Source organism: Pyrgilauda ruficollis, unplaced genomic scaffold (genome assembly GCF_017590135.1).
Source record: "Pyrgilauda ruficollis isolate IOZ18807 unplaced genomic scaffold, ASM1759013v1 scaffold164, whole genome shotgun sequence".
Classification (NCBI taxonomy): Eukaryota; Metazoa; Chordata; class Aves; order Passeriformes; family Passeridae; genus Pyrgilauda; species Pyrgilauda ruficollis.
In genome coordinates this window covers 1,052,800-1,078,817 of record NW_024515209.1, presented here as the reverse complement: position 1 = coordinate 1,078,817, position 26,018 = coordinate 1,052,800, and the positions used below count along the sequence as shown (strand labels likewise).

Sequence of the window (26,018 nt, the reverse complement as noted above, 5' to 3'; positions counted from 1 at the left end):
TGGCTAATATTGGCCCCCTCCAGTGTGGAAGAGCACTAACACTGACTGAAATATAAGTAAATATTTACAGAAAAAAACACATTGTAGAGGATGTACATTACTGCAATTTTAGGAACCTCACAGTATTTAATAGCAAATATTCATTTTTTTATGAGTGCTATAACAAGCAGGAAGAATTTTAAAAGGAAAAGATTTGCCATCCCAAAGTTCCTTTTGTTAAATGCTGTGCTCAAACTCAGTAATGGAAAATGATGTGATATCAAACAGTGAGGGATCCCTTGTCAATGATTTAGGGCCTCCATTCTGCTGTGTTTTGTTGGCTCTTTATCTTGTAAATTTATGTAATTCTCAGAGGAACAACCTTCCTAAAACTAAGAGGCAGCAAAGTGTCTGGATTTTGCTGCTTCAGTGTCAGTCTGATGAAGATGCTGCACAGGGAGAAACTGATTTCTCCTCTACCTAAAGCTGGGAAGCATTTCTGATGTGGTGCTCTGATTTTGGCATCTGATTACACTAGGGATATTGTCCCTTTGCAGAGAAAAGCTGCCCAAGAGCTAAAGGAAGGACTGGTACCGTGGTTCCTGATACTGACTGGATTAAAGGCATTTATTTCAGTAATCTTAAAAAGGCCTAAAAAATAAAACATGTGTTAGCACACTAAAGTGACAGTTTTGATGGGAATTCTTCCATAAATTGATCTGGCAGATGGAGGGAAATAGTTCTGATGAAGTGCTACATGCTCCTCCAAGTCTTCCCAAAAGATGGGAAAAAAATCAAGACCTTAAAATAAATAAAACAAACTGAGTTTACTGAGTTCTTTGGCTTAGCATGAGAATTAGAAGCTCATAAAAAGTGCAGTTATCTTGCCCTCAGCAGCCGAATACTGTGCACCTGGGTACTGCTACACCTGTGTCTAAAAAAGGATATTAAACTGTTTCAATGTGGATGATTTGGTGGTTATGATTTGGCTGGTTTATGATCAAGCTGCTTTATAACATTATAACTTAAGCCAAACGAGCATGTCTTTGCAAGTTTATTGCCACTGGGGCTGTGTTATCTGTCCAAGTCCCATGAGGGGTTTTGATGCCTTGAGAGGACATCTAGGAGAGAGGCTAGGCAGAATAAAGAAATAAAGTAGGAGTTTATTAAAAATGTATTAGCCTAGAAAAGGATTGTTTTGTCTAAGTAAACTGTCAGGAGATATAACACTTTATATGAAGTTTAGAGTTATATACTGATGCAGTACAGAATCTGGAAAATATGAAAGCTAAATCTTAAGGCATTATTCCCCCCCTTTAGAGGCTTGACAAAGCCTCTACCTTGTCAAGTCTCCATTCTAAATATCTACGAAGAGTATGTATTTAATAATAGATGCATATCTAACAAAGTAAATGTCTAACAATAGTATATGTCTAACAGTAGTAAATGTCTAACAGTAGTTAGATCTATAACAGTAGTAAATATTTAATGACAGGAAATATATAACAATAATAAATATCTAACAGTAGTAATGTTTTGCACAGTTGGCTATCATGCCAAGAACAATAATGATTATTATGAACAGTTCTTTAGGCACAGAAGAGGAATCATTTAAAACATCTTTTCACCTGAACCAGTGTCTGTTTTTACAGTTCCTTCAGGAGCAGAAGCCTTCTTAAACTAAAACCACTAAAACCCAGTATCTGGCTGTTTTTAGTGACCTGATCTTTCTCTGGCAGCTACTCGGACATCCTGATTGAGCGGGAGGTGCTGATGCAGAAGTACATCCACCTGGTGCAGATCGTGGAGACCGAGAAGGTGGCGGCCAACCAGCTCCGGCACCAGCTGGAGGACCAGGACACGGAGATCGAGAGGCTCAAGTCGGAGGTGAGGGCCAGCCCCACCAGGCAGTCCCTGACTGGAGCCTTCCGCTGGGTGCGTGGCTGTGGGGATGCCCTGGGAGGCTCCTAGAGCAGGGCTAGACAGAGTTAAAGGAATGAAGTAGGGTTTATTGAAAGGCCTTCTAAGGATGCGCCTGGGGCAGCACAAGAGCCCAGCTGTGGCTCCTCCCAAGGTGTATAGCAGAATCAGGAGCCCCTGATGCAGGGAATGGTTGGCATCTCACTCCATTGATTCACAATGCTGAACAACTGCTTTATTAAAACTATGTTATATTACATTATACTATACTATATTGAAGACATACTACTCTAAAGATTTCTAAAAGAATACTAAAAAAAATACTACAGGAAAAACTGTGACTGTGTGAGACAGTCAGGACACAGCTTTGACCCAATAGGCCAATTAATATAAACAACCATCATCAGAATCCAATTAAGAACTCCCTTCAGGTAAACAATCCCCCTAACACATTCCACATGTGCAAAAACAACAGGAGCAGAGAATAAAGATAAGAATTGTTTTCTCTTTCTCTGAGGTTCCTTGCTGCAATTCCCAGAAAATATCCTTGGGAAGTTGTGCCTGCCTGCTCTCTATGAAGAGAGCTGTGGCTACAAAGCTGCACCCAAGATGGACTCTGAGTCACGAGTTCTCACACTTCTATAAGTTTTGGTCCATTTCCACATTGGTTTCACTGTCCAGTTCCAGCTCAGCTGATGCAGTCCCACCCTCCCAGGTTGCTCCCCTCCACCCCCTGTTGTTTGCTCTTTTTGGGGCTGAAGCTGCAGCGGTGTCCTTGGTTCTGGGCTGGAAAAGGATTGTTCTGTGTGCCTGAGCTGTGAGGAGACCAGCTTCATATAAAGTGTTGACACTTTATATGAAGTTCAGAGTTACATACTAATGCAGCACAGAGTCTGGAAAATATGAAATCTCAAACTTTAGGCATCAGTGGTATTTAAAATTTCTGTAGTAGTCTGTGAAAATGGCAGAACCCAGTGAGGTTAATATGTTACAGTCCCCCTGTGACTCCTTAGAATAATAATTTTTTTTTGAAGTATTGGGGTGTGTTGGGCTGATTGGGTTACTTTTCCTGACATCCTGTCATCCTTTCATCCTGTTAAGATGACACACTGCTTTGCAGAGTGGATGCCACTGATTTCACTGTTTCCTCCCTGCCTTCAGGTTTGAGTTTGGCTGTGATGGTGTTAAGGACTGTCCCAGACTGCTCTGATTCCCTGGATGTTGTTAAGAACCTTGCTGCAGTCCCAGGCTGATATAGCCCAAAAGGCACAGTTTGTTTTGGGGGCAGAACCTGCTGGTTCTGGGCACCCCTGACAGCTGGACAGGGAACTGTGCTAGCCTGAAGTGCCCCAGTGCCTGTCCCCAGATGTTTGCTGGTCATTCTGTGCCCCTTCCACAGGCTGGGGGAAGGGGAAATTGTTGTTCTGGTAGTTCTCCAACCAAGGGTTTCCTTAACTCGAGGAAGCATTTAATGAGTGTTTGGTTTTGTCAGATTGTAGCACTGAATAAAACAAAGGAAAAAATGCGACCTTATCAAGGCAACCAGGAAGATGAAGATCCAGATATTAAAAAAATTAAGAAGGTAAACATGAGATCTTTTGTGCTTAAAGGGAGGAGGGTGGGATGAGGGGGTGTACTTCTGTTTTTTGGTCTAGTGTTTTTTGGGGTGTTTTTTTTTTTTTTTAAAGTATAGTCGAATAGCAAGTTTTCCTTTGCCCTGCCCCTACTTAAATCTCTTCAGTTACATGTATTGTAGTGCCACATTTAATCTTGTGATGTATTTGCATGAAGTCCTTTATGGAACGTGTCTAGTTGCTGTCTTTTTCTGGAGTGTGCAGTTTAAGCCAGGGTCAGCACTGAGCTGGTGACTTGGTGTGAGTTTTCCTTTTTGTGTAAATTAACCATTGTTGCAGAAGCTGTGAATGCCCCTTTTAGTAGCAAGAGAGCTTTGAATCTGTATGCAATTCACTGTATTCTGTGTCTTGGTCATTTTGACAGTTGGGCCCCTTTTATTTAAAGTTTTTTTTTCAGAGTAAACTGATACCAGTGAAATTTTGCACTTCTCATTCAAGATGAATGATCTCCTCATCAAGATCAGTGCACAGACATAATGAAATTTCCTGTGGCCAGATGTAGACCTCTTCTGTAATCTTTAATGCACTTCCAACTTCAATAAATATTGTGCTTAGTTAGATTTTTCCGTGACACAGAGGTGCTTTTTAAGAATGCCAATAATCTGTCTTTTTGAATACCATGTTTGTTGCCTTGATGTCTGATACCAAGTAATGTATTGATACCAAGATTTAAATACCTATACTAAGTATTATCTGTTCAAAATGGAAAGCAAACTGAGCTTAAAAAATAATTTAAGAATTCTGCCAATAGTGATACTGAGTCTGTGCTGGAATGTTTTACCTTGAGGTATTGCAGGATACCTTTGGGGTATAAAAGAAATGTTCTAAGGGGAGGAAGAAGGAACTGCACTTGTGCTGATGGGAAGGGGACAACACTCCAGTTTGCAGTGAAAGATTCCCTTCTATGTATGCCATGTTTTACAGTCTGTTTCCTGGCAACAATTATGACCCTTAACAAACAGAAATGTAAAATATATTTAATTACAGAACAATTATATATCAATAAGGGAACATTTTTACTTTTGAGCAAAGACTTTTTATTTTGGAAGCTATTTCTGCAGTGAAGAGCTTATGATAAGCCATGTAATATGTTTTTTTAACTTTCTTTTCCTGCGTGATCCCTTTTTAGGTTCAGAGCTTTATGCGGGGCTGGCTGTGCAGAAGAAAATGGAAAACCATTGTCCAAGACTATATTTGTTCTCCTCATGCAGAGAGCATGAGGAAGAGGAACCAGATAGTTTTCAACATGGTGGAGGCCGAGTCTGAGTACGTGCACCAGCTTTATGTCCTGGTGAACTGCTTCCTGCGGCCCCTGAGGATGGCAGCGAGCTCCAAGAAGCCTCCCATCAGCCACGATGATGTCAGCAGCATTTTCCTCAACAGGTATAGGGGATTTATTTGGGATCTTTTGTGTTGGTTTGGTGTGGTTGAGCCAACGGGCGCTCCCGGAATGAGTGAAGAGATGAGAACCTTGACTCCATGTTTCAGAAGGCTGATTTATTATATTATGATATATAGTATATTAAAATGCTATACTAAAACTGTACTAAAAGAATAGAGAGAAAGGATCCATCAGAAGGCTGGGAAGGACAGGAGAAGAATGATACCAAAGGCTGCTGACTCCCAGAGAGTCCGAGCCAGCTGCACCTTTGATTGATTATTGATTAGAAACAACCAACATGCACCAACCCCAGGTGCCCCTGTTGGTAAACAATGTCCAGAGCACATTCCACAGCCATCAGAGAGTGAATTGTTTACATTTCTTTTCTGAGGCTTCTCAGCTAGAATAGGAGAAAAACCCTAGCAATGGATTTTTCATAAAATATCGTGGCTACAGGTTTGGGCATTTTATTTGGGGTTTTTTTGGTGGGTTTCCCTGAGTGTTTGTTCCCACTCTGGTTCAGCTGAAGGCAGAGTCCTGGCCCTGTTTTGGCTCTTGTGCAGGAGGTGTCACTGAGCCAGATACTTTTCCAGGGCTGACAGGCAAAGGTGCTGCAGGTGATGCTCTTGGAGACCAGCATGACCTCTTCACCTCCCTACATTCTGTGTCTTCCTCTGCTAAAGGCAAAAAAGGACAGATTTAGGGCTTTTAGGGCAGTTTCCCATAATTTCCTGTCACCTTTCCTGTTTCTTTTTTTTCTCTTAAGAGAGCAAAACTGGACTTAGTGGCCTCATATGATCCTGATAAGACCCCGAGGATGAGAACGTCAAAGCTTCTATTTTCTGTTGTCCTGCCTAAGGAATCTCCTTCCCTCTCACTTGTCTTTTCACATCCTGCAAAAAAAGAACTGTTCTTTCATTAGGCATCCAAGTACTGCTGTAATGAGCATGTTCAAGTAGCCCAGGAGGCATCTAACATTAGATACAGGGCTGGGATTGCATCCAAGCCTGCCCCAAACTTCTGAGAAATAGAATATGTTCCTTTAGTCATGAGGCAGGTTTCCTTTCCCTTGCTAGAATATGAATATAATGCTAGAATATTTATATTGAATACTATGAGTTTTTTAGAAGCACTGAGCTAGTATTTTTAAACAATGCAACAAAAGGAAGCACTTATTTCCATAACAATAACTGTCTTCTGTTTTTTTTCTAGCAAAGTGCAAAAGAGGAAGAGATGTTTCTCTGTGAATTATTAATCAGAAAATAAAAACAGAATTGTCTTTTTGTTTGTTTAAATACTTGTTTTTCAGTGAAACAATCATGTTTCTTCATGAGATATTTCACCAGGGCTTAAAAGCAAGAATAGCTAACTGGCCTACCTTAATTCTAGGTAAGTTACTTTATTTTCTGGAGGGGTATAACTTTCATATTTGCTTTTGAAAATTCAGTAGGGATTTTTCTTTTTTTTTTTCTAAAGACATGACCTCTTAAAAGTCCCTTTTGAAGGGAATGTATAAAAATGTATACATATATGCATAGAACCACAAGATCAGGTGTAGTGGGAATCCCATGTGGGCAGTAACGGTCTGTATATGAGAATTCCTCTGCCCTAAGCATTGATTAGACTTGTATTTTTGGTAATGCTATCTGACCATTGGGTATGCAGAACAACCACCACTGGGCAGGTGAAAAAGCTATGTTTAATGTTTCTAAATTGTTGGTGTATTGGAAACAGAACTGATTATAGTAATTCACTTCCTGAGAAAACACTGCTTTCTTTAAAAATGTATTTTAATACATGGGTAGCCTGGGGGGGGAAAAAAAAAGGCATTTTTCTGCTTTTTCCAGCTGACTTATTTGACATTCTGCTGCCAATGCTGAACATATATCAAGAATTTGTTCGGAATCATCAATACAGCCTACAAGTGCTGGCAAACTGTAAGCAAAACAGAGATTTTGACAAACTCTTGAAGCAATATGAAGCCAACCCAGCATGTGAGGGCAGAATGCTGGAAACTTTCCTTACCTACCCCATGTTTCAGGTACTCCATGTGTATTTTTTGTGCGTATTTAGTTTTACTGTTTGGTAGATTCATTTTGTGTTACTGACATTGCAATCGATTGAGGGCTCTTCTTGCTTAACTAGAAGCACTCTCCTGAAAATTAGTTTGGTGTAATTTATTTTGATGGAGATCTGTGGAGGCCTCCTCCCCTGCCATGCTGGCTCATCTCCGCTCAGTCTCAGGAATGCTGAGGGGGAGTGTGGGGTGAGGATGGCACCAAAGAGTGGGGGACAGCCGTGAGGGGGCCCATGCCGGTGGGAAAGACACCACTGTGTAAATCAGGGCGAGAGACTGGCACAACTCCCCGTGACTCCTTGATTTTTAATGTTAATGTGCTGCTGCCAACTGACTTCTGCTCATCCCCCAGTTCCAGAAAATTCTGCACCCCCTGCTCCCCCATTGGTTCCCCCTGAGAAACCACGCCCGCTCTGCTTTCCCATTGGTGCGTCCCATGTCAATCTCACTTCAGCTCTGCCCTGACCCCTTTCCCATTGGGTGATTTGTGCCCTGACCCCGCCCCCCTACCCTAGTTACATACCCTGGCCCCGCCCCTGCTCCCCAGTGCAGCTGAGCCTGTGCTCCTGCCTCTCTCCTCACCCTCACCTCACCCACACCCGTGGAATTTTTCCTTTTATAAGCCCTACTGGATCACCCATGCCAAGAGTCCTCCTGTCTCTGGTGAGGCTGTGGTTACCCCATGTGGGCTCAGGCGTCTGGTGGGCTGGGGGAGTTGTCAGTGTGGCCCAAAGAGGAGATCCTTTCCGTGCTGCCGACAGCACCTGCCTGCGGAACCTACCTGGCCTCCCACACCAAGGAAAATCAGCAAGGAGCAGGTCCTTGACTTGGGACTCCTGATTATAAAGCCCAGAGGAAGATGATATTCAGTAACTTAGAACAGCCATAAGCTCCTTACTGAGAATTCGTTTCGTATCTTGCTCCCTGCTTTGCTCTTGAGTGACTTGGTCTTTAGAAAATGAAAAATAAACTGCAAAAGTTTTGAAAACTGTGCTTACCTTCCTGATGTCTTACTGTGATCTGCCTGGCGTAGGCATTTTCTGCTGTTTTACCATGTCTGTGAAGCACTGGCCTGAGAATTTTATGTCTTTTTCATTTAACCTGACATTTTCCTCGCAAGGAATAGTGAACCCCCTCGGTTTGTGCAGTCACTGGCAAGCCAGATAGAGAAAATAAAATTAAAAAGGGGCATCAGTGACACTTAGGTAAATGATAGTTATTCGTATTAGCCTAAGGAGCCATTAGCACCTGCGACAATACTTTTTTAATTTTTGAAGTGGTATATTTTAAAGTTTTTGTGGGTATGGGGTTTCTTTGGGTTGAGTTGAAGCCAGGTCAAGGGAGGGAAGGAGATGGTCCTGTTCCTGCCTGATGAGGAATGTTATTATGTCATTGCTGGTGACTTTCCACATGAGCATAATGTTGCCTCTCCTCCTACATAAATCTTGTTGTGTCAGAGCAGTTATGCTGCACCATCGCTTGGTTAAAAGCTCTGAAGGGTCCTTCTTTCTGTGGTTAAAAGCTCTGAAGGGTCCTTGTTACCCTGTAGCCTTTAATACACAAATGCTGGACATTCTTCCATCTCCTTTTGTGCAATGTGAATGTTTCCTGAATGCCGACAGGTCACCTGGTATTTTCAATGTCAAAAGAAATTTACATGCTCATCATCTATTAAAATTGAGGGAAGGTATATATGGATTTACTGATATTATATCTTATTGGTTTCAAGATTCCCAGATACATTATAACACTTCATGAACTTTTGGCTCACACACCACACGAACACGTTGAGAGAAAAAGCCTTGAATTTGCTAAATCTAAACTAGAAGAACTTTCAAGGTAAGATTTTTCTACCTTCTATCTGATAATTTTGAATTAAAGGTTTTGAAAAGAAAAATCAGTTTTTCTTTATTTTTATTTGTTTTTGCTCTTTTAAAAAGATACACATTTTAAAGAAAGGGATCAAACCCAAAACAGAAGATAAAGAAAAAACTAAAAATATGTCAGTGTAATGTTTTGTCGGTTCTATTTATTTTTTTTGGTCAATTTTAAATCTCCAAGTGTCTCCTTGTATTTTGGTTAGGGAGAATTGAAATCACTATAGAAACCACCTATTCCTGGGTTATGAACAGAGCAGTTTTCTTTACATAAAGAAATTTTATTTTTCTTAATTTAAAGAGAGAAGGGCATTTTAAATAATTATGGTATTGGAAAGTACTTCGTTCTCTATCTGTGTCACAATTTTAGCATGCTGCTGTAAAAATTGACTTTTATATGTGCTTCAAATAATGCCAGCTAAGCAGGAACTAAAGATAATATTCTGAGAACTTTTGCTCCCTGTGGAAACCTGCACAGTGAGGCTCTTCCCTGAACCCCCAGACCTTTCTCAGATGTTCCTCTCATCAGCCCAGTGAGAAATCTGTTTCTGCTCTCTGGGAAATGCAGTTTTCTGCTGTGAACAAAGAGACCATGAGTGAACTCCAGGATATAAATATTCAGTGTCTGGAGTATTCACTAAAGATGTGCTTGGAGAATATTTAGTTGTAAAAGATCTGCACGAGCAGATAAATCAGCTTTGGACTGGCTTCATCTCATAAGTCAGAGTTCACTGCTGATCCAACTGATTCACCACTGAACACTCAGGACTGGAGTCTGGGACTGACTGATCCTCTCTGCTCATAAAGTCAGTAGAGACCGTAAATGTAAAATAAACTGACTCATTTCCACCCCTTTAAGGTAGTCCTGAGGGAGGAGGAGATTCCAGAAAGTGCAGTCCAGTCCCACTTTAGGAAAATATCATTGCAAGATCATATAAGCTCCTGGGTTGGTTTCAGTACTGAAAAATATAAAATCTGTATTTTTCTCTGTAAGGGGAGAATGCCTATATTAAAAGAAAAAACAAAAAACAATAGGAGAAAGGAAATGTTGAAATATCAAAGCTGTGCTTGTTGAAGGAAGGGAAAGAGGAAAGGAAAAAGGAAAAGAAAGGAAAGGGAAAGGAAAAGGACTGATACATTGAATTGTAAAGATGAAGCAGGGACAGAGTAGGACCCTAAACCCACGGAGAGGAAATTTACAGTGTGCCCTACATAATTCTATGCAACACTTCCCTGTTTGTGGCATTAAGGATCAGGTTCTCTTCCATCAGCTGTGAAGTTTGAAGTTTCAGTGGCATCTGTCAGATGTGCTCAGGAGCAGTCACTAGTCTGCCAAATAGACTGCTGAAAAATCAAAATGATCACAAGAATGATTTGAAAAGGAGAGGAAAAAAGGCAGGAGACTGCTCTGGAGTGCAGAGTGGAGTGATGAGGCACTGGGTGGGTAGATCTGTGGCAGGTGGTGAGGGGCATGCACTGTGTCTTCACAGACACAGCAGGTGTGAGGCACGTTTTTGGGAGATAAAGTGCATTTTTGTCCCCAACAGAGTGATGCACGACGAGGTGAGTGACACAGAGAACATCCGTAAGAACCTGGCCATAGAGAGGACCATAGTGGAGGGCTGTGACATATTGCTAGACACCAGCCAAACCTTTATCCGCCAAGGTAAGACATTCCTCTGCAAAGCTGCCCGAAAATCATGAAAAGAATTGCACTGGGGGCAGCAGGGCTCACAGTGCCATCGTCAGGCTGGGCGCTGCACTGAGCTCTTGTCAGCATCCTGAGCCTGCCCCCTGTCCCTGCAGGGTGAGTCACAAAGTGCCCTGAAACAGGGGATTTTGGGCTGTGGTTGGACCTCAGTTCTGTGCTGTGCTCTGCAGGAAAATCAGCAGCACGTGAGTGGCAAAGCCCCCCTGGGACTGTGCTTCACATTCTGCCTGGGCTGTGGTCCCAAGGGGAGGGAGCAGGGGAAGAGCAGCACTCTTCTCCTCTCTGTCTATTGACGGCAGCTTTGGAAACTCTTTCTGTTGAAAATTAGTTACAGCAGAGGTGGAATTTGTTGTTAAGTTCCAAAAAACTCTGCTAGAATAACATTTCCATTTTAAATAGGGGACAGGGTTTGTTTTTTTGCCAGGAACTGCAAATTGGTTAAAATTCTTGCTTGGTGGTGTTTACTGTAGCTGCTTATTTTTCTCCCATTTATATAGTATTTTACTTTTGGACCTCTTGAAGCCAGTTACTACACTTGTACACAATAACTACAGATCTGTAGTGCAGGATTTTGATAGGTTTTGCTGCTTTGTGCTGAAAATCATTAAATATACTCAGGAAAGGTTAGGAATATAATTTAGGTGCATCTCTTCATGAAGCCTTTTCCAGATAACCTCGGCAGAACATCTGGTATTTGATGGGGCCATATTGCACCTGGTAATTAATAGGCTTTCTGTACATTTTGTAATGCATTTTATGCTGTTTCTGTAGTTATGTGGCCAAACTATGAATTTTCTGTAATAACTTCCAATATTATTTTTACAATACACTAACAATATTGTTTTTACAAACCCTATTAAATTACTTGATTCTTCATTAAATGTATGCATTTGTTATCTCTGAGGTGTTTTAAGAGTTATGAATGTGGTTTTCAGGAAAAAAAAAAAGGCAAGTTGTTTTTTTTACCCACAGGCAAAAAATTATAATGCTGTGATTATCCTAGGTTGACTTGTACTATGAAATCTAAATTTAAGTTTCGAATTTTTTTCAAGATTATTACAATATGTAATACAAATATGTATTTTTATTTATTGGGGTTTTCCCATTAAAACTGACTAACAGTGTTTTGTCCATGTACCCACTGCTTCATCAGTAAAACTTAGAATTCTTTTTTTGTGGGAATCGATCTGAACAAATTACTGTTGGCTTGTCAGGCCCAGGCCAAACCCTGTAAGTAAATTAAATTCAGATTTATTTCTAGGCATGCAGTCAGAGGGCAGTGGACAGGAGTGTGTGTTACAGAAAGCTGTATCTGCTTATCTGCTGGAACATCCACTGCCTGTGATTCTGTGCAAGGGCAGAAATCTGAATAAAGCAAATGAAGTAATGGAGCCCATTTTCCTTTTACATCTGGTAGTGGGGTCACTTTGGCAGTGGTGTCCATCTCCTCTGGTGTCAGTTAGGCTGCTTTTTGTTGTGTTGATTAGTGTAGATGGGCACAGGAGCCTCTTTTCCAGCTTAAAACCAGAGAGAGGTGCCACTACCTTTGTTCAGGCTTTTTTTGTGGATGTTAATGACAACTTTTTCGTGTGTTACAGACTTTACATGTTTAAGAAGAGATTGATTCTGTTGAGTTGTGCATGTTGAGACCGCGGGAACTGTCCCTGGCAGTGCTTTGCAATGCAGATTTTGAATTCTCTTTCGAGTTTCTTGTGGTCTGATTTTCCCTGCCTCTTACTTAGGTACAGATTTTATAGTCAGGCACACAAGCAAGTGAGGAACATTTTCCTTGTGAGGCTGAAGGACACTCAGGGAGTCTCAAATCTTTTGATATCCAAACAACTGAACACCCTGAGCCCCTCTGGTGCCTTCAAACACTCTGATGCTTCTGCCATCAGCTGCTGTGAATTTACCTGTGCTGATAAAGATATCATGACCACAAAATCCGGCAATAGCTGGAGCTGGAAGGGACTTTGGAAATTATCCATTCCAGTCTCAAAGCAGCACCAGCTGGAGGAGGTTGGTTTTTGCCTTGTCCAGTCAGTATTTTGTTGTTTCCAAGGACAGAGACCCTGCAGCCTCCCTGAATGAGCAACCTCTTACAATGTTTAACCCTCTGAGCAGTAAAAACAAACAACAAAAAAGAGTAAAAAAGCCCGAAAACCTCCAGCATGGGGAAAGCCAGATTGAGCTGGTCAATCAGACAGTTCAATGTAGACTTCTGAATGGTTGTGTTTGTTTATAAATACAGCCTTTTATATTCCTTGGATTGAGCAAAGGCTGAGAGGGTGACTGCTGAAGCACTGATATGCTGAAAGTGCTTAGGCCTGAGGCTGGATAAAAATTCATAGGATTACACTATTGTCCAAACTATACTGTTAGTGAATGTTCTAAAATTAGCTTCACTTGCTCATTGCATCTGTGCATTGGACAGTTGTGACCATTTTTTTCCCTTAAGAGGAAATCTGTGGTAGAGCCAATGCCCAGTTTTGTTAACCACTAAAGCCTGATGAGAATGCCCAAGGTCCTTGCTTGGTGTCAGCCATGCAGTATGTGTAGGAGATGTGTTCCTCTCTGCACATTTGAAAAAGAGAAAATGCAGTCTCTGTTTTCTGCTTTTAGAAGGAGGTTTGCTCTGTTTTACTTATTAAACAGTATTTCAGCTCTGTGCAAGAACACTGTTTAACCTCAGCCCATTATGGCAGAACAGAGCACGTTATTCCTAATTCTAATGCATTCTAATGAAAATACAAATAAATAAACAACAATTACCAGCAGACTTACTTCTGTAAGCATATCACATTTATAAGTACTATTACTCTACAAAGCAAAGCAGAAACAAAATGTACAGATTGAATATTGCTACGCTAAATGTGCAGATGGAATTCTAGGACTAAAAATACCCTGGGAATTTTGTCTGGAAGTTGTTTTGAACATGCTGGCCTTGCAGTGTGGCTTCAGGGACATTCAGTGTAACATGGAGAAGTCACGGTTCCAACACATGGAAATGATCTCCTCCCTCTCTCTTACAGCTGAGGCAGGTTGGCTGCTTGTCCAGGGGAAATGCACAACAGCCAGTAAATGTTTAGGGGTTTGGGTTAGAATGTAAGTGAATCTGAAATGTTCCAAACTCCTCTGCAAAATTCTAGAGCATAACTTCACTGTTCTGTTTTGGTGACACAAGTTGTGTTATGCACGTTTAGTCTAAATGTGAAATGTCTGTCAGAGAACAGTGCTCTCTGGCAAATTTACTGCTGTGTATTTTCCCATGTCAGCAGAAGTTTACATATTAATAATTCAAGGCTACTTAAATATATAGAGAGAGCTAAGCACAGAAAAAAACTGTAGATAAATAGCACCTTTCTCAGTTACTGCAATTTCTCTGTTTGTTAATTCAAGATTGCATATGTGAACTTTGAGAAAGATAATCCTTTTGACAACACAGAGTAAGAATTGCTAATCTAATATTTCATGGGTAATTCTGTCAGGCTGGCATTGTGTCAGGGTGCCACCACTACTTTGAGCTTTGATGCAGCCGTGCCATTTCATATCTGGAAGGGGCAGGTCAAAGCCTTCTCCTGCTGCTTGTTCTGCTTTGCATCATCAGTTCTTGGTGCTTTTGTGACCTTGCACCTATCAGGGAGCTAAGTCAGCTGCCTCTTCCCAGCGTTATTTTCCTGCTGGTTTGGCTGTGTGAGTGCCTGATGCTGGAAGAAGGCACGAGCCAGTGTAAAGGTAATGGTGAGGAGAGATGTGTGGGAAGGAGACTCGGAGGTCTCTTGGCTGCCCTGTCTGCTAACAGCAAGTTGTATGGTAGAAATATTTCTGTTTAATCTACAGAGGAGTTGCACTTCACCACCAAATTTAACTCCTGCTCCAAATTTGGAGGTGATACACATGGTGGGATCAATCTGGAAAAGTTGGTCACAGACTGAGATGTGAAACAGCAAGAGAAGCAGAGCTGTCCCCAGCCTGGAGCTCTGCAAAGCAAAATTCAGGCTTATGTAAGCAGGTTCAGTTTAGTTCGGGAGTGTTTTACTGGCAACACATTTCGGATGAGCTGTGGAGCACTGACAATTATGCAGTACAAGATAAGAAGAAGAAATGTGCTTCATATCCATCTCTCTTGCACATGGGCACACACACAAACTCTTTTCCATCAAAAAGAACTTTTCCATGTTTGCATTCTCTGTCTCTCTGGTTTGAAGTGTCTTTTGCAAGTGTAGTGGCTGTCAGAATGGTGTTTGCTGTTCAGCCACATTTTGTGATTAATGGCCTCTCAGTGCGTTTAATTGCCTACTCAGCCCTGCATCTAATCCTGCCATGTTAGTCTAGACTGTACTTGAGTCTATTTATGATAATAAACAATGGGAACCTATGCAGTAAAAAAGGATTGACTTGTGCTTGAAAGACACGCTGATACACATTGATACTGGAATGAAGAGTTGTGTTAATTAATGTGATAGTGTTCAATGAATTAACAGCTTGGGCACTGCCTACTAAATATTACTGTAATGCAGTAAATTTTGCACTTTCATTACCAGGTTCCCTTATTCAGGTCCCCTCAGTTGAGAGGGGAAAGCTGAGTAAAGTTCGCCTGGGCTCGCTGTCTTTGAAGAAAGAAGGAGAAAGGCAATGCTTCTTGTTTACAAAACACTTCTTAATTTGTACAAGAAGTTCAGGAGGAAAACTGCATCTTCTTAAGGTATGGACTTCATATTGTGATTTAATTTTCAAAATGAAAACACATCTGTGGTGAACTGTCAACATTTTGCTGTTTTGTGGGTTTCATGTGAGCTTTGCATTAGTGGTTATAAACACAAGTGGGATGGTGCACAGTGTTTAACTGCCTTGTCTTTTCATTGCAAGTAACAGAATGCAGTCAATTTTCTTTTATTAGACCCAGTTAATTCTAGTAAACTGGGGATTAGAAAAAAAGGCATTGATGTATCTATTTGTTTGAAGTAGCGAATAAATTCAGTGTATGTAGCGCTGAATTTAAGTAAGTTTTCAGTGCATAAATCAGTCAGTACAACCCTGCAGAATTGCCAAAGAACATTTTCCAGAGCTCTAATAAAATTAATTCTCAAAGTCAATTCAGTTTTCCTGAACAGCATGTTCTCTTAAAATAAAATGTCATCTAAGAACAATCTAGTTATATTTGTTGAGAATCAGTCTTTCATAGTGCTGGCTTGTGGGTAAGAGATGTTGGTGGTTCATGGAGTGGGTTATGTTGAATGGAATTTTAATTTGGCATACCAAGAGGTTATTAAGGGTCATGTGCTTTCCCACTTTGCACCTCTTACATAGTTCAAGTACTTATGCAAAACAAATAGAGTCTAATAGAACCTTTAAAAAAAACTTGTATGTATTTCACTTAAATTCAGAAGATGAATTCTAGTTAACTTTTTTGGAACTTGTGAACAAGTCTGTGTGTGCCATAAATTAAAGTGCGGTAAAAGTGAAAGAAGTTTTATGCATTGTACTATTGATCTGCTGGATTAAGGAGAACATTATATTTAATCAGTTTGGGTTTAGTTCTTTAAGGAAAAAGTGGGCATCATGTGTCTTCCTCAGAGCTCTGAGTAATGTAAAATGTTACAGTCAGGCCTGTCAACATTTAAAAAAACCTGTGACAAATGGGAATAAATAACACTTGTGTGAAATGTGCTTTGTTTCCACAGACAGGAGGTGTTCTGTCTCTGATAGAATGCACACTGGTCGAGGAGACAGAAGCGAGTGATGATGATTGTAAGTTAAATTCAGCTGTCAGTAGTAAGTACAGTTTCTAGTTTCCTAAAATTAGTACTTTTTTTTTTTTTTCATAAGTGCAAATAGATATGTTGTTGTGAAACCAGTAGAATACAGTGTAAAACTGATCCGTTAGAATTGCTGTTCCAGTAATGGACATGCTGATTTGGATTGGGCATTGTTTTGTTGTATTTATTCCTGCTGTTAACACCCCTTACTGGGTTTTCAAGAGGGTTGGCTGGAGAAGTGTGACAAATTATTTGCTGGCTTTCCTATTCAAGTTCACCCAGAGCATTGTGGGAAATAAAATTAAAATAAAAATTCAAAAAAGAAAGTACAATAAAATAAAAAAAAAAGAAAAGAAAAGAAAAAAAAAAAAAGAAAAAAAATTTAAAAGCCTTAAATGAGCTGCATAATAATTAGCTTTCTGGAATACCTGGGAGTTGACTGATTTGAAAGAATTAATGGGAAGTTTTTTGTCTTGGGCTCCCCACAAATCTGGACTGCAAGCTTATTGAAATGGAATTACAAAATACAGTCTCAGGCTTATTTTATTGTTACTCCTTTTGTCTTCCATCCTGTAGTTTGTCTAGTTTTGCACTTGAATTGTGACAGTAGTTTTGTTAATTTGAGTGATACTTGTAGTATGGTAAGGATGTATTAGCATACGAGTGTTATAAGAAACTTTATCTTGAAGAGCAAATCGCAGTATTTTTGTGCTTGGCATATGTGAAGAGCAAAATGAGTTGCTGGATAATTAATTGGATTTGCTCTTTATCAGTAAGATGTTTTATAGCATTTCCATTATAAATGAAATCACTGTTTTCTTTGTCCCATGCCGTGACGTTTCATGTTGTGACTTTTTTTCTCCCCCTCTGGCTGTAAAGCCAAAGGTTCTGGGCAGGTGTTTGGACACCTGGATTTCAAGCTGATAGTGGAGCCCGCGGATGCTCCTCCTTTCACTGTTGTGCTTTTGGCCCCGTCAAGGCAGGAGAAAGCTGCATGGACAAGTGACATCAGCCAGGTACCTTGTGCTTTTCTGACTTGGTGTGAAAAGCCAGGTGTCTGCTAAGGAAAGCAGGAGCCTCCCCTGAAATGGAAAATGCAAACCCCCTCCCTCTGAATTATTGTAATTTTGAAATTAAGGGGCTCTCAGGCAAAGATATGGGAATAGAAATAACAGCTTTTTACTAGGAAAACTAAAAATACCAATGCAATGGTACAAAAAAACAAAACAACCACTGGCAGAGCCAGTTTAGGAGCTGAGCCCTGTGGTCAGGGTGGGGGCACACACACCCCCTTTTCCAACCTAAGACATTTTTTCACCTGGTTTTGGTGAGGTCTTCCTTCACTCTGAGCTTCTGAAAAACAGCCTGACACAGGGTGCTGAACACTTTTGATTTGCTGTGAAAAACCCTTAGTGCTGCCTGTTCCCCTCAAAATTCTGTTGTTGCATTTGAGTCACCAGGAAAGTGTGTTTCTCAAGAACAGAGATGGGGTATACATTTCAAAATTGTCCATGTACAAGCATAGTGGTAAGCATTCTTATGTTTAAGAGCCCATCTAGACACATATTTTGATTTAATAAGGATAGTACTGGTTTATTAATGATTTTCATACAGATCAAAACCACCTGAGTTCTAGTGTGAAAATGGTGCCATATCACATGAATAATGAAGTAAGAAAATGGGATAAACTCTTTTTTCCACCAAAAATGAATACTAACAAACCATTATAAATAATTGCTGAGCATTCTGAGTGCAGGAACTGTCTATGTTGTGAATGAACAAAAAAGGGTGTTTAAAATTCTTTAAATGTCAGGGATAAGTTGTTGGGATTTTTTAAAATCGCTTTTACTTTAAACATAATAGACAAACTTTGTCATAATCTATTTGTGGAAAGAAGTTGAATGCAAAAAAAAGCCTAAAACCCCTAAACTTCAAGCTAACCAGAGCTAAATCAAGGCTATTTGTGTTTTGTTTATGCACACAAACAAGAACATTAATCTCTCACAGTTCTGAATTCAGGTCCTATCCTCTATTAATTTAGAGAGAAATAGCTGATTAGAGGAATATCAGCATGGAATGTCATGCATTTCCAAAGTTGCTATCATTGCTGGCAACATCTCCAGATGAATCATCATCATAATGAGGAGAAATTGCTTAAAAAATAAGAATTCTGACTTATTTTATGCTGGATTAACATTTTTGAAAGAACAAAAATAGGCAAATAAAAAAATCTCAAAATATAGTATGAGCTACAACTTGCTGTCTTACAGACAGACCTGGTTGGAGAATTTTTTACAGAACAGACTTTCAGGGAATTATTGTTCTTCCATTGACATATAAAATCACAGGAGTTATTTGCTGGTGTGGAAAGACCATTTAAGAATGCTACTAAGTCCATTCTTAGCCTAAATTATAATAATTCTAAAAATCATCTGATACCATGATTGGTGATAAGGGCTTCTTTGTAATATTTCAAGGTCAAATAGGGGAAATATAAGTACTTCTATTAAATGTGTTTCTCACTGCTTTTAGGTAATGATTTGAGAAAATCATACTGTGAATTACTGCAGCTGCACTTTCCAAATAATCTTAAAATCCTGAATTGAAACCCACATAAAACTGCATGGATGATACTTTAAATTTGTAACTGTAGATGTAATCTAAACCTGAAGAGGCCTGTCATTATCAGGTTTGAGCAATCCAGTATCAGTCATTGGTTTGAAATGAAATATTCCACAGCCTGAAGGCTACGTGTGTTCTTGAAGTCAGGATAAATGTGTGTGATAATTTCTGAAACTCCTTTTTACTGATGTAAGGAGATTGTCCATATATATATATATGTATATTTATATGTTTACATATGTATGTATATATATGTGTATGAATAAAAGTAGAAAGTATAAAGCAGACAAGAGCCCTGTAGAGTTTGGTAGAGATCCAGCCCCTTCCCCAGCTCTGTTCCCTCCTTTGGGCTCATCTGAACTACATAAAAGTGCACATAAAAGTCCCTCCTAATTCCCACCTCAAACATTTATACAGGAGTTTGCAGGGAGCAGCTTGGATGGCTTCCTCACAGCTGCGTTTCACAAGGAGCACCACTTGAATTTGTTTTCACAAATGTGTTTCTGGAAGCTTTTTATATTCCCTTCTGGTCTTCTGCACAGAGTAGAGGTTAAGGTATTACTGTGCCCCTTGGAGTATAAAGCATTCTGACTTTCTTGTGGTCTTGATTTCTCAAGCTTACACTCTTTGAGGAAATACTAGAAATAATGAGTTTTGTTCCCTTTCAAAGGAGCTTCAAAGGAAATATCACTTCCAAGTCAAAATACTTAATCATGTGGAAAAAAAAAAGGTTTCTGAACAGGATACCCTGAGAGGCAAAGGCCAGAGAAGCATGTCAACTCTTAATTCCTGCATCACTGCTTTTCATTTGGGAAAATACCTTGTCTTAATCAGCCCATACCCTGCAAAAGCTGTGCTTCAGACTTATAGGGATATAAAAAGTGTTCTGAATTTAACAGTTTTCAATGTTTATTTCCACAGTGCATTGATAATATAAGGTGCAATGGATTAATGACAATAGTGTTTGAAGAAAACTCCAAAGTCACAGTGCCACATATGATCAAGTAAGTGCAGCAGAGGACAGAATAGATTGTTGTGTTTCCTCAATAAAAATTTTAACAAGAGAAAGCATGTGTTTAGAAAATGCAAACCTTTAATTTTTTTCCCCTCCCATTTTGGTTGAGTGGAACTGATTCTCTATCCCAAAACATGTATTTTCAAATCCCTTTCTTGGAGGTGTAGGGATCACTCAGAGTGGTGAACTCTCAATTCACAGTGTTGGATCACAATTTAGCGTTACCTGGGTTTTGAGTAGTTGACTTCAGGTATGCCTTAGATGGATGATTTTGTTCTCAGGTTTTCCTTTTCATCTCATAATTTTATTGAAGATTTTTTACAAGTCTTCAGAATTTATGTGACTGCAGACAATTTCACCATTTTGAAAGCTATTTTGTTATATTAGCCAAAGTTTTTGTTCTCTGTATTTCTGTTATTTCTGGTAAAAGATTACTTTCTCTCGTGATTTTAACTGATCACATCAAAGTAGCACCATTGTTTATAAGGTTATTTCCCTTATGTTTGGATTCTCTCAGTTATTTATTGTAATAAGCGGGTTTTGTTTCTAGTGAGATATTTTCACTACCTGACTCCAGATTTTTAACACAGCTTGGATCTTCTACATACCTCAATTTACCTGAGTTTTACTTATTAGAATCCAATTAATATATAAGTAAATGAAACATAAGGATAGATATAAAACTATTTCCTGTCTCACTATTATCTGTCACATCTCTTGGTTTCTCAAATGCCTCTTCTGTTGTTATTTCCTTTCCTGTCTTTGTGCTTAGAAAGGTGAAAGAGAAAGCATCTGGGAATGCACTGTTAGGGCACACACCTTTGATCCCTGGAAATAAGGCATTTTATTGTCTGCAGCTTTATTCCAGGAACTCTCCAGTGCGTAACCTCTGAATCTTAAAAGGACATTTGTTCCCTTTCAAAGTACAGCAGGACCTCAGTCCCTGTGCCAACAGAAGGGAATATTAATTCTGAAGAACATACAGGACCTTCATTACAGACACAGACTGGGTGTTCTCCTTCTTAAATTTGACTTGCCTGATCTGCAGCACAGTTTGACTTTCAAAGTCAGATGTCATTGGATGGTATAAACAAAAAAATGCTGCTTTTTGGAGGGTCTATAGTGAGAAACAAGATTTTTTTGTTGCTGTTTCTTTCATGTAATACAGTGTAGAATTGTGTGGAATATTCTTATCTTTCTTCTCAGCAAATCCAATAATGTTTTACAAAAGGATGGGGTGTATTGAAAGATGCTTCACTTAGTATTCATCCTGTTTATTTACAAACTTAGCAAAACAGAATTTGAGGGAAACACCCCCCCCCCACCCCCCCTAACTTTTTTCACCTAACTGAGGAGAGAAACTTCTAGGCTTATTTCCTTTTTAAGGGGACAAAAAATAGTTCTGCCACTCTGTCAACAGAAAGCACATTCCTGTAAGTGCCCAGGGTCGGTGGCACAACGGTGTCACAGCAGAGCTGGCAGGGAGGGGGAACCCCCCCCCCCCCCCCCCCCATTATGGATAGGGTTATGTAAACGTTTTTGGTTTTTTTTGTTTTCAAGCAAAAATTTATTGGTTTTTGGTTTTGGTTTTTTCACTAAAATAAAGATTTTTCTTGGTTTCTGCTTTGAAATTTGAGATGTTTTGTGCTGTTCCCTCTTTCCTCTCTTAAAACAAAAAATAATTCTTGGAGCTGAAGGCAGGTGTTAATTTGCAGGTAAGCCTTAAACCTAGCTAAGGGGTTAATTTTTAGGATCCATCACTTTATTTTAGATAAAGCTTGATCCCAGCAGAAATCATTGCAATGAATTATCCCATACTGAGAATTTAGTAATATTGACCTATGGGCCACAATAGCCTGAAAGAGACAAGAGGGGACCATTCTGCCACCTGTTCCATTTCAGAAATGTAAGCATGATTAACAGTTTCTTAGGCTTTGAAGTGTAAAGCATTTGCCAGAAATAAAATTTAAATTCCCTTTGTTATGAAGCAGTTTTCATGACAAATTAAAAGTTTTCCTGCATTGATGAAACACAATAGTGCATAAATATTTGCTGATTTTGTGTTGACAGGAACAGCTAAAGGGGTGCCACTCCTTTAATGCCTTGAGAGGCTCCTAGAGCAGAGGCTAGACAGAGTTAAAGGAATAAAGTGGGTATTTATTAAAAGGCCTTCAAAGGACACACCTTGGGCAGTACAAGAGGCCAGCTGTGGCTACACCCAAGATGAACCCAAGACAGACCCCAGAGGGACTCTGAGTCACGAGTTCTCACACTTTTATAAGTTTTGGTCCATTTCCACATTGGTTTCACTGTCCAGTTCCAGCTCAGCTGATGCAGTCCCACCCTCCCAGGTTGCTCTGCTCCATCCCCTGTTGTTTGCACTTTTTGGGGCTGAAGCTGCAGCGGTGTCCTTGGTTCTGGGCTGGAAAAGGATTGTTCTGTGTGCCTGAGCTGTGAGGAGAACTTGCTAATACTTTATATAAAATTCACAGTTATGTACTAATATAATATTAAGTTTCAGTGATTAAGTTGTGTTATTAATCACAGTTATGTACTAATATAATAATATACCAATGCAGTACAGAATCTGGAAAACATGAAAGCTCAGAATTAAGGCATTACCTTAGCCTTATCACTCGTTGGTAAAATGTTTTAAATTTGACTGTTGTGTAGATCCGACGCCCGTCTTCACAGAGATGACATCGATATTTGCTTCAGCAAGACGCTGAATTCCTGCAAAGTCCCCCAAATCCGCTACGCGAGCGTGGAGCGCCTCTTGGAGCGGCTGACGGACCTGCGGTTCCTGAGCATCGACTTCCTCAACACCTTCCTGCACACCTACCGCATCTTCACCACCGCCGCCGTGGTCCTGGAGAAGCTCTCCGACATCTACAGGCGGCCCTTCACCTCCATTCCTGTCAGGTGAGCCCGGGGCCTGCACCTTCCCGGGACCTCTGTGTCACAGATTGCTGGGAGAGATATCACTGCCTCAGTCACTGTTGGTTTTGTGGGGGTTTTCCTCATTATTGTCTGCTTGTAAATAATCTGAGAGAATGGTTCTCAATAATAGATGCTTCTTCTGCATGTAAATAATCTAAGAGAAAGGTGTAAACAGGACGCCAGTTTTATGGAAGGTCTGTCTCAGCTATATGCCCAAGCTTTGAGGACGAAGTGTCACACAGATTTTGCAGTGCCGTGCAGATTTGCTCAAAATTGAAGTGTTTTCACTTAAATCTGTTCAGTGTTTGCTACCGTTTTGCTCTTTTTGTGTTTCTGCCCCTCAGGTCTTTGGAGCTGTTCTTTGCCACCAGTCAGAACAACAGAGGGGAGTACCTGGCTGATGGCAAGTCGCCACACCTCTGCCGCAAGTTTTCCTCTCCTCCTCCCCTGTCCCTCTCCAGGACCTCCTCCCCTGCCAGGACCCGCAAACTGTCCCTGACCTCCTCGCTGAACTCCAGGATCGGTGCCCTCGACCTCTCAGCCTCGTCTGTGGCCAGCAGTCCTACCTCAAACTACAGCCCGGCCACGTCGCCGCCGCCCACGGGCAGCAAGGCGCCGCTGGACCTGAGCCGGGGGCTGTCGTCCCCCGAGCAGAGCCCGGGCTCGGCCGAGGACAGCCTGGAGAACCCACGCCTGGACCTCTGCAACAAGCTGAGGAGGAGCATCCGCAGAGGTATTGCACTGGAGTGCAGCGTGCTGCTCGCTGCCTGTTAACAGTGCATATTTGGGACTTTGGATAAGTCCCTGCCCTTTGCCCAGGTCTCTGGCAGCAGGCAGCGGCTTTATGGAGGTGGTCAGCACCTGAAAAGCCACTCTTGATCACAAGTTCTTTAGTAATGGCTGATTTGGTCTATAAGAGAATGAATTATTTATTTAATAGACAGAAAACTAACAGACGTAAGACTTAAAACAAGCTAATATTACACAGGAATAAGTACAAAAACCCCCTACTAATATACAGCATGAGGTTAAAGGTACCTGTTAATGTTACAGCTAGTGAAGAAACAATACAGCTTAGGATTAATTAATTAGGATTTTAATTAATTAGGATTAATTAATTAGGATTAGGCTCTTATCATCCAGTGGTTGGTGGAGCACACATTGAGGTCCTTTCCCTCAATCCCCAGGGAAGCATCCATGGAATCTGTCCAAACTCCAGGGAAAAGTCTCCAGCACTTTCAGGGTGTAGGAGGCTTCTGCCTCTGTGGCAACTCTTTTGTAGTTTGTGAGTAGGGAATATTTCTTTTATCTCTTCCCACATCTGCTCTCCAAGCTGGGATGTTGTTTCTTAGCTGGGGCCTGAGCCCTTTGGTGCTGGAGATGATCCCTTTGGGCCTTTCAGCCTGGGTTTTCTCACATCTGCACCCACTGTCTGTGGTAGAGAGGGGAGGACAGCCCTGGCACACTGCTGCTCCTCTGGTTGAGGTTCTGCTGTGCTCTCTGATCCCAGCCCGTTGCTGCTCCTTCCCAACAGCAGCAGCATGGCAAAGCCACAGGATCACAGAATGCCCTGGGTGGGAAGGGACCTTAAAGCTCATCTTGTTGCAACCCACAGCACCTTGTCTGTTTTCACTTCAGTGCAGTGTAAGGAGAAAGGCAGAAGAGAATATTTGATGTTTGCTGAGGTGAGAGATTTTTGAGTTGTACCATGTACTGCAGGAAGTGAAATACTAAGTTAAAAAGAAAGACCTAACAGCTTTAACATGTTTGCAGAGAGGGCTGCTTTTCCAGGGAGATTCCATCACTAATCCAAATAAACAATGCCTGTGATGTGCTCAGTACATCAGTGACATTTGCACCAGGCGGTGTGAATGTCACCTGGTTATCCCTCCAGAAGTTATGAGTCTAGAATAGATTAATTGCTCCTGAGCAAATGCCTGCTTCCTCTAGGGATTCTGTAAGGCACCTTGCAATAGGTTTTACTTCCAGAGGGTGAAGCTGGTTGATAAAAGCCTCAGTGTGGGCCTCTAGGGTTGGGAGCATTGTAGGTATAGACAGAAAAGCAAGGAAGTAGCTTCAGTCTCACAGGAAACAGAAAGGGACATTATTTCTCCTTTGGGGAGAGGGGAATGATCTTCTTAATTGGAATAGAAGTTTGCAGTGATCTTTTTTTTTATTGTTGTTATACTAAACAGAAAATAATACAATTTAAAAATGCTTTTTCTGTTCCTAAGATTAATATTTTAAAATGGTTGTACATGGCCTGGCTTACTGTCTGAGGAATTTGATCTGTAAATCTGAGCAAAATGTAGTTCAGTTTTAGTTGGTAGTACTATAATAACAAAAAACCAGAGAGAGGAAAGAAGAAAGGGGTTACCAAATCAAAGTAAGACAAATACGATTGAAATTTATGTCTGCTCCCTACTGATGAAGTAGCGGTGCCCTGCTAATAAATTAGATATTTCATTGTACCACAGGATTGTTTTTATAGAATACTGCCTATTGTTTAACCAAAAAAAACCATTTTAACAGGGAAGTTATCCACTGTAGCATTCTAGGAGTCTGCCTGTCAAGAGCAGGGGCCGGTGTCATCAGAATAATGTTGGGGTTTTGGCCATGGGATGGTCTATACAACACCTGATCTGCTGACACTTGATGGGATGCACCTCTCAGAGGGGAAAAAGGTTTCTAGCATAGGAACTAGGAGATGCTGGTTAACATTGTCCCAGTTTTCAAAAGCACAGGAAGGGTGACCCTGGAAACAAGCCCATCAGTCTCACTTCAGCACCTGGTAAGGCCATGGAGAAAATTACCCTGGGAGGTATTGGGAAACACCTTGAGGCATCATGTTACAGAAAAATGGACAGAACCTCTCCAGCAGCAGTGCAGCCCTGAGCAGCGGGCACTCCTCACTCAGCTGCCTCCTCTCCAGTATTGTGTGTGCATGCTGAGCACAGCAAAGCTCCTGTTCCAGGCTGCAGTGTACAGGAGTGCTCACAGGTTCTCCCAGGACAAACATACATATGATAACAATAATCATTCCCCCAGTCATCAAAGTATATTCCTTCCCTTTTCACATGAGTTTGTCTGTCTCAGGAGTCTG

At 40.8% G+C, this 26,018-nt stretch overlaps 1 protein-coding gene across 6 annotated transcripts in view; it reads left to right on the top strand.

Annotated features, from left to right (window-relative positions):
• RASGRF2 (Ras protein specific guanine nucleotide releasing factor 2) overlaps positions 1–26,018 on the top strand; it is a 120,364-nt gene that overhangs the window by 46,935 nt on the left and 47,411 nt on the right. For 3 of the 6 annotated variants that reach the window (XM_041463302.1, XM_041463298.1, XM_041463296.1), the window contains exons 3-15: positions 1,719–1,866; positions 3,392–3,481; positions 4,663–4,916; positions 6,224–6,303; positions 6,762–6,955; positions 8,721–8,830; positions 10,416–10,534; positions 15,124–15,284; positions 16,264–16,354; positions 17,218–17,354; positions 19,882–19,964; positions 22,649–22,897; positions 23,260–23,648. In XM_041463302.1, the coding sequence (XP_041319236.1) occupies positions 1,719–1,866; positions 3,392–3,481; positions 4,663–4,916; positions 6,224–6,303; positions 6,762–6,955; positions 8,721–8,830; positions 10,416–10,534; positions 15,124–15,284; positions 16,264–16,354; positions 17,218–17,354; positions 19,882–19,964; positions 22,649–22,897; positions 23,260–23,648 (2,105 nt within the window). The remainder of the gene's footprint in view (positions 1–1,718; positions 1,867–3,391; positions 3,482–4,662; positions 4,917–6,223; positions 6,304–6,761; positions 6,956–8,720; positions 8,831–10,415; positions 10,535–15,123; positions 15,285–16,263; positions 16,355–17,217; positions 17,355–19,881; positions 19,965–22,648; positions 22,898–23,259; positions 23,649–26,018) is intronic. The other 3 variants (XM_041463300.1, XM_041463299.1, XM_041463301.1) reach the window with 2 other exon arrangements.